General features: G+C 31.3%; 1 protein-coding gene across 1 annotated transcript; it reads right to left on the bottom strand.

Moving 5' to 3' along the window:
- Positions 1-1,755: 1,755 nt before the first annotated feature.
- Positions 1,756-3,811, bottom strand: LOC131038784 (patatin-like protein 2). Its single transcript, XM_057971334.2, has 8 exons — positions 3,634-3,811; positions 3,343-3,524; positions 3,051-3,237; positions 2,800-2,961; positions 2,624-2,701; positions 2,324-2,545; positions 2,063-2,238; positions 1,756-1,955 (listed from the first exon to the last, which is right to left on the bottom strand). Exons 1-8 carry the CDS (start codon positions 3,757-3,759, stop codon positions 1,865-1,867), a joined length of 1,224 nt encoding a protein of 407 aa, XP_057827317.2. The 5' UTR covers positions 3,760-3,811; the 3' UTR covers positions 1,756-1,864.
- Between the last annotated feature and the right edge of the window lie 5,685 nt (positions 3,812-9,496).

Here is a 9,496-nt window from a genome sequence, read left to right on the forward strand (position 1 = left end):
GTAATATTTTGTATCAATTAAGTAAATCATTAATGAAAACATACTAGAGATTTGAGGTAATATAGGTAGGGGACATCTATCATCCTAAGATAGCTTCTTGCTCAGTGGTGATTCAATACATGAGAAATATCTTTTATTTTTTACTTTTTGTGTCCTTGGCAAAAAGAGGGGACTTGCCATTTTCATATTTGTTGTGAGTATCTATTAGAAAAGGCAAGGTTGGCATCTTGAGATTTTTCTTGAGTGAATTTGATGTATTCACATTTTGTTCTATTTTTGCAATATAGATGATGGATTTTACACACTCAACAAAGATTTGAACTCTTAGAGGAGAGTTCTTTTGTCATGTGAAAAATTGAGAAGTGATTTGACACACTCAAAGGAAATGTGGACTTTCAAAGGAAATTCATTTTCTCAATGTGCAAGGAGGTTGGGGACACTTTATGTTCTCTCATGTTGTGTAGAGGTCTACATGTTCTATAGTCAAGTGATTTGTTGATGGAGTCATTTTGACATAAATCCTAGATGAGCGAGAATGATTGGTGAAGCTACTTCATCAAAGTCTATAGAAGAGTTGCATTTAATTCTTACGATATTCCACCCTTGTTTGGATGGATGTATTAAAGGGGAAATGTTGGGTTATTACATCGTAGTTTGGTTTATAAGATAGCAATAAATAATAAATTAGAATTTTAGCTACTGATTAATTGTGAAAAGTTATTCTCATAGGCCAGTTATGAATGAGAAAATATGGCTTTAAAAAACCATTGTATTCAAATGCAATCAATGTGATTTAAATCATAACAATTCTATATGTTTTGTTTTATTTTCAATAATAATGTAACAATGGTATGATAAATTGTTCAAGTCTCTCTCCAATATATTTGTATCCATATTTATGCATGTATATATTTGTGTGTTTATATACATGTATATATGCATATGTATGTATGTATGAATGTATGTATGTATAAAGTATTTATCAATAATAGATACATATACCATAAACTAAACAGATAATTTAATATTTTTCTAATTAGATTTAAAATCACAAAACATGCCCACATCATCAAGGTACTCAAAACAAAATGATGTGTATCTTTGTGAATAAGTGATCCTTTCATCAATAATAAATACAAAATGTAAACATCCCCTTTCTAGCAAATTGCATCTAGAGACTTAGAAGTCAACACATAAGATACACTTGTATTTGGATATTAGTTATTGTTCCCTCCATATCATTTTGATCATATTGGCTACAAAGATTAGGATTAGTTACATTTATGAAACTAAGATTAGGATTAGTTGCATATGTGAACCTACCTTTACCATTCAACTCTTTTACCCAGTCCACCAATATTATCTATGAAGCATTAATAGAGGAATATGTGGGCCTCCTCTTACAAAGGAAAGACATAAAATTATCTTTTTATTTAATGTAGTTAAGTAAAATATTAGAAAAATAGCTTTTATTATTATTCAAAACATTATGTATCAACTTTAAATATAGAAATTTCCACTTCATTTCTCTCCAGAATCGATTGACTAATTTCAAGTTAAATAAATTACTATAAATTTTCTGTCTTGAAAGATTAAGAAAATAAGTTCAAAATATTAAAATTCTTTATTAACTTGTTAAAATTTTGATTAAGATAAATTGATTTTGAAGAGACTGTACACCCATAATGGGGCAAGATTAAACAAGATCCAGAAGAAAAGGAAAAGGTCTTACAGCCATATACAACAGCACAGCAGCAGAGAGAGAAAAACAAAACAACTGACTATCAGGGAAATGGAGCACACATTAAAAAAAGTATCGAAAGGGTCATTGATCACGTGGTTACATTGAAGTTTACACAGATGATTAGGGAGCTGGGACAGGATTCTGAGCTGTATCCGCAGATGAACGTGCGATTATTCGAACCTTTCTTTCGTTTGAGAGTTCCTTAGCAAACCTGCTCAGAAGTCAAGAAACCTTAATTAATATTCAAATCATCGATTAATGCGTTCTCTGTTTCCGATTTCATAATGAAAATAACAATAATTGCGATTCCTTCTTTACCTGATCAACCTATCGCCATTGGTACCCTCATCATAAGCTTCCTCAAACAATCCCGTCTGAAAATCGGCTCTGGACACATACTTTTTCAGAAGCTCTTTGCCTATCTCTTCAAGGTTCTCAAGATTTTCCTTAGTAGAGATATCAACAGAGGCTGCATCTCCCATCAATTCGTTTTCCTAAAATAAAACAACGTATGGGTAAACATCATCTCAAAAATTTTCAGGTAGAGAGCTTCCATAGACGAAGAAAATTATGATATACCTGAATTCTGAGATAGTTTTGTTCCGATTGAAAGGTGTGGAAGAGTAAGGAAGAATGAATGTCCACCATATCGGAACTTGATTGCATAAAAGTGTCCACTATTGGTACCATATCTTTCTGACGAAGCCATCCCAAGAGTCCCCATTTTGAAACATCACTGGCTTTGTAGGTTGCCGTTTTGTATCCAGTTCCAAGAGATAGCACCAAAATATTTCTCTTGTCCTGATTCAAAAATGCCCATTGTTAATAAATGTTGAAATCACTGTCTCAAAATAAAGTTTTTTCCTTTAAGTAATTCACCTTTGCTTTTCTTAGGGTTACCCATTCTTCGGGGTGGTTGAGGGATTCTTTTGTCACTTCGTTCATAGCAACCAAAGTCTGCAAATGTTATTTAAAAGTACAGTAGAAAACATTGGAATTAGTTGTGGCTAAGCAGCAATTAACAAATATATTTGAAAGGAAAATAGAAGTATTACTGGATTATTAGCAGCCACTCCTCCATCTATGAGGTGGAATGGTCTGGGGATGCCAAATGAATCTTTTGTCTCAAAATAGTGAGCAGGAAGATATGTTGGGGCTGCGGAAGTACCAATGCATACATCTGATAAATATGCATCTTTTGAGACATCGTCTCTGGCCTGTAGATAGCACATGTAGAGATGACGATCTATTCATTTTTTAAAAATATATTAAAAGAATCTGGTTAAAGAAGGAAGGGAAAAAGTACCTGAAAAGTAGAGAAAATTACAGGCTGCTGTAAATGGCTGTCGTATGTTGGGATCACCACATTAGTTAGTAGATCATGCAATCGAATGTCACCCACTAATTCTTTAACCCGATTGTGCAAATAACGCCCCGTATATTTTGGGCCTCTCAGGAAAGCGTAAATTTTTAGCAACCATCCCCAAATGAACCTGGTAAAGATCCATTCAACAGACTTAGTCGCCTTAGGCCTATACATATTTATTTGGCCTCCTATTCTATCAAATAAGAATGCTTAGAAAATGAAGGGAACTAACCCTCTGGTTGGGAAAATTGAACAGCTCTCGTCCTTATAGAACTGTTTAACGTCCTTAGCGGCAAACAGTGGTCTGTTTTCCTTGTTTGGAGCAGTTAACATTGCAGTAACGAGTCCTCCTGTGCTTGTCCCCGCAATGACATCGAAATAATCTGCTAATCTGACGTCTGGGCCATCCAGTTTCTATCAACAGATTCAAGTTAATTTTACTTAAAACAAAACCGTAAAAACAAATAGAACATTCGAAACAATTTAGAATATGTATTGGGTTGGATCTGAGAAAATTAAATACCTGAAGCTCTGTCTCTAGAAATTCAAGGATAGTTGAAGGGATTATTCCCCGGACTCCTCCTCCGTCAATGCTAAGAATGGTGACCATATCTCCATATTTGGGTGACAGTTTTTCCATGGTTGCCATTGCACTTAGTTCAAATAAGGACTACGATTACAGGCAGATATTGAATGAAATTAGAGGTTTGCGATGGAAACTAGATATTGAAACTAGATTGCAGGGGAGATAGATAAGGGAGAAGACCCGACTGTGGCGCAGGATCCTATGCCACGTAGTTGCTATATAAACGACAAAAGTGGGGTCTGTCATTAACTATTATATGTTTAAAATATTATACTTGTTTATTCGTTCAAATCTTACAACATATTTAATACAAGAAATACATATTTTCTATCGAGATAGTAGGTTGGTGGTAAAGATAGGTTCTAGATAATAAAAATAGCGAGTGTCTCTTCAAGATCTTAGTCATGGATGAGGTTTCCATCTTTATCTCTTTCGTGGAATAGTCTTATGTGCTAACATGGGCAGCCTCTTGCAATTAATTTCCATTTGTATAGCAATTTTTTATTAAAAAAATATCACAGAGTTCAAATATTTGATAGTTCTCATTATTATATTTGGAAAAGTGATGCATATGGATAATTTGATAGTTTCATGTGTATTTTTTCAACGTATCTAGAAGTATTGAAGTCATTTAGTTATTATGATAGAGTCTAGTTTTTTATTATTTAACATTATGAATATTATATTATAAATTTCAAATGTGTATTTTCATTGTGCAATAATACATATTTCTCAGTAAGCCTCTAAATTGATATTAGATATTTTTGCCCTTCATATTCTACCATGTAACTTCATATTCAAACTTTCTCATCATTTATTAATGTGATGTGACAAAAAAAATTCATTAGAGAGGACCTACTAAAACTATGTGCCAAACATTTCGATCTCATCTAAATATTTGAAGACACATTTAAGATTATTCATCTTAGGGAGGTAAATGATATTAAGATTTAATTAAGTTCTAATTCAGATTACAACTTATTTCGTTCATCCAAGATTGATCCTCCTACATTTTTCTTATTCATTAAGCATTATACCACATCATTGGATAGTGATTTCACATATTTACTTTCTCATAATTGTTATAGAAAAGGGATAATTCTAGATCACACGACAACTAGAAATAAAGAGGAAGGAGTTATAGTAACACTAACCTAAGTTTAGTCATATACTAAGAGCATAAAGGTTTTAATAGCCTCAAATATACAACATATTATATTATAAAATTGTAATTGAATAACTAAACTTAAATCTTTCTTGTAATTCATTATAAAGAAATCGAAGATGTCAATATATTGTAAAACCTTGTAGCAAAGACCTATACCCAACAAATCTATCTATCATACCTTGGATTAATTCAAGAGAGTGTGTAAGAGAAGTACTACGCATATATTTATATTATATATTTCTTACAATACTTGGGTTATATAATAGAAGACTAGTCAATGAAGGTTGTGCACTCTTTTTTATTTCAAGATGTACAATTTAATATTTCTAATAGCTTATAGGTACATGCAAAATTCCCTTGTGAAATGTGTAACTTCTCTAATGCAATAGTTTACATTTGCAACTTGATCCCTACCTTATAATAGATGAACAAAATAGAAAATTACACTATTCACCATCCATGTCTACAATATTAATAAGAACCAACTATGTATAGTTAATAGAAAAATAGTGTATTAAACTGGCTCACATGAAACCTATGGTTGTATTATTTTATGTCATCATGGTGTTTTAAAATTTTAATTTTATCACTTGATCTTAAGGTTGCTCAAATGTAAAGTTTCTTGAAATAATGCTTGAATGAGTGCATTTATAATTGCAAAAGGATAATGCTTGGTTTAATACTTTTTTTTTCTATTCACTAAATTTTAAGACATTGAACATTAGATAATTGACTTAATATACATTATTATGACATGTTCTAAGATTTTTTGTCTCTAATTTTTGTTTTATATTTTGCAAGTCTATGTAAAATCATGTGAAAAAAAAGGTAGGTTAGACAATGGTATTTTTTAAATCTAAGGATGTAGTCTTAAAAAATACAACTTTGACTAGATCTAATAGTCTTTTCTACTTTCTATTAAGATATACATTATTATGATCTATTCTTATGTTAAAAAATTAGATGAACTAAACAATGATCTGTTTTCTTCTAAGAATATATTCCCAATAAATGTAGCCTTTGAGTACATTTAATACACTTCTATCTTTATCCATTAAAATATATTTTATGACAAGTTGTAATTTGTTTCTAAATTTTCATTTACTCAAAAAATATAAAAATAAACATGTTAGGAAAGAGAACAATAATACATACATCTATAATATTATATTCTCATTAACCAATAACATTTTTCTATCTAAAATTATATTCTCAATAAATATAACCTTTGACTACATTTAATACACTTATGTCATCATCTATTATCATACAAACTCTAACTAAGATTTTGTTCTCAATAATTATAACCTTTGACTACGTTTAATACACTTCTATTATTATTTATTATCATATATTTTATAACGAATGATAACTTATTTTAAAATATTTATTTGTTGAACAAATATAAATATAAGCATGTTGGGAAGAAAGCAATAATACACGTGTAGAGTGTAATGATGTATTCCCCTAAGGTAAACTTGACAAAACTTGGGTGTAAATGCAGAAAATATATTTGTTGTCCACATTTATCCCGACACTAAGTTCACTTAAACTATTTGTGTTTTGGTTTTGACGAAGGGCAGATAATGAATTTTAACAGGTGCCCTTGTATTTATCTAGTTTTCTTTAGATATTTATATAAATAATCAACGGCTGTTTAACAATTGCAATGAGAGAACAAATTTGACGGTCGACCCTTCCTCTCAAGCAATTTATTTTACAACGGTTATCTACTCGGAGGAGGTGCTAAAATATTAAGATGCACGTACTTAATTCGACTGTAAATCTTTTTTGCTCTTTTTCTATTTAGATTAAAAAAAAATCATCGTATATTGTTATAAAATTATTTAAATATTATAATACGATTATTAAGTTTAGGTCTTGGTAGATGTAAAGTTCAAAATCTAAGAAAAGTTTAAATGAGAGAATGAAGTTAGGAATGGAGATTGATTTTAATTTCTATAGTCGAGTTTCGTAGAGCTACATAAATCGATAAAAAGAAGTTAGAAAGGGAGGAATATGGTTGTATTGAAATTTTATAGTGATTAAGTTATTTTTAATTTTTTTTTTGAATCATTATATGGATTGGATTAGGTGCGTTGGATCACTAAAACACTACTCAATTGTAGAGAACATATATTCACTTTCAAGGTGAGGGTTGTCATCATGAAAGACGGAGTTACTCATCCATAGACCATGAAGGGGTTGAGGTTCAACTCTTTGGGATTGAGGTTTCTCTTCACTCTTTGAGCTTAGCTTAGACTTTAGAGGGTGTACTCATAGACTTGATAAACAAAATGGACAATCAAAAAAGGTGATAACTGATTCCAACCTATTGTCATGGCTCCATAGATTGTGATTGAGCCATGGACAACTAGCTACATAGATGCCTCTATATAGTTGATTATGAGAACAATGTGGTGATTAAAAGGAGGTAGATAATGCACATGAACCATAAAGGAAATTTACTATAATAATGTGTATATGTGTGTATCCTAATTAATTGTGGAACCAAGAGTTACACTGATATGAAAATAGGTTAAAATATTAATTTTGATGATATTTTATTTGCTTTTGTTCGATTGGAAAGAATTTAGGCCAAATTAATACCAATCTAAGGGTTGTAAAATAAAAACAAAGAGAGATAAATGCATGAGAAAGTAACAAGGACTATTTGATCTAAGCTTTAAAATACAATATTATCAAATTCCTAATAATTCATCAATGAGCTGCAAAAGCCATTGTATAAATGTAAAAGGGTCCCTTACAAATAGTAATAAGAGGATTAAAATGTTGTTCATTTTCACTGGATCACATTTATACTCACAATACCACATATTGAAGAGGGTAAAATATCTAATCAACTAGATACATTCTTGAAACTATTCATACATTCTTGGAGAAACTAAAAATGATGACCCATACAATATAGACTTTAATAACCCATAAGTACCTCTACTAATTATACCCCTTAGGTGAGACACTTAGATTCCCCTATATTTTACTCTATACCTTACACTTCCAATTCTTCAAAATCAAACCGAAGATTTCTCTTAACCTATTTAGGTTCCCACCTTAAAAATGGTAATAAGCTTGCAGGGAAAACTTTAAGAACCCCCCCTTCACCTCCCCGCCTAAGCCCCTTCATAAATGGTGGAAATTAATGGTGAATATTTCATTAGTTGGAGTTTGGTTTTTTTTATGGCAATTTTTACATTTTTTCGTGGGATCCCAATCTAAATTTGGTCGGTGAATTTCTTGAAATCAGGAAAGATCAGTATAATATTTTGATGAATATTTATGTTTATTTTCAAATATAAATTTATTTTTTTGGCAAAACAAACATTGGGAATAAACCAAAAAATATTTTTACAAGCGAGATTTTTCAAATATATAAAACTATAAAGTTTAAGTTGGTGAATTATTCGTTCAATAAAACAACTGAAATAAATTTAATGGTGAATTAGATGGCTATTTCTGGTCATGCTTTGTCCAATTTTTGTTGTGTTAGATTCTTTGGCCTAGAATTGAACCTTCACCATTGATATTTGTAGATTTGATGGTGGGCGTGATTCTTACTTTGTAGTTGACACAATCTTTAGTTTATAGATGGGTATTTTCGGATACAACTATTGGTGTGACGTAATAGCATGAGTTGTGTATGTTTCAGTACATGTGAAGTAATAGCACGAACTCGATGAAAAGATTTGGAATCATTTCTAATAAACACCACAACTCCTTGAGTGTCTATTCGCATGCGTGGTAGTAAGAGATGCATTAATGCTAATTAATGTAGAGAGGATTCAGGTACTAGAACCATCCTTAAATCATTATGAAGATGCCTCCTACTTTCAACATTTTTGTCGTTGTGACTAAGCATGTTGCAATGGAAACTCCTATTGTATTTTTGTCCACAACGCCACAGATGACGTTCATGGGCAAGATAACAAATAAGCAACTAGGCGTGGTACTGGTGAACGACCATGATTACATCCCACATGCTGTGACAGAGGTTTTGGGTAAGGAATTCTTGTGGTTTGAACACAAATACAGGGTATCTTTTGATATCCCTGCTTTTCTTGTCTTTTCTGCTATATTTAGGTGTGTACAAGCAATGGGCAAAAGAGATCACCCAAATGTTGTTTAGACACTCATTTCTAGGTAAAATTGATGTCGCATTAGATATTCTAGATGAGAATTTTCATATTACACTCCCAAATCAATACTACCTGAGTGAGGCATGTAGATTCCCAATTGTAACAGCACTACAACCATAGGTGTTGCAGGCTTGCAGGAATGTTGTGGACTGGAGTATCACTTTCCTATTGTGTGTGGCTGGTATCAAAGCCCCTGATGATGAAGACTGGCAATGGGACTACTTAACCACTAAATTGTTTCTGGATATATATATGTGTGTATATATATACATATAGATTTTTATATATATATATATATGCACACACCCACACACACATAAGTATGTATGTATGTCTTATATTTTCATTGAAGATGATTCATTCATCATTTTATTTGCACACATATACAAAATAAAAAATAAATTTAATTATATCTAAAAGGGTGTCTTTATAATCTCTTTACATAATATATAAACTTAACGTGTTCATTGTTTAC

The sequence above is a fragment of the Cryptomeria japonica genome, chromosome 8 (assembly GCF_030272615.1).
Source record: "Cryptomeria japonica chromosome 8, Sugi_1.0, whole genome shotgun sequence".
NCBI classification, from domain to species: Eukaryota; Viridiplantae; Streptophyta; class Pinopsida; order Cupressales; family Cupressaceae; genus Cryptomeria; species Cryptomeria japonica.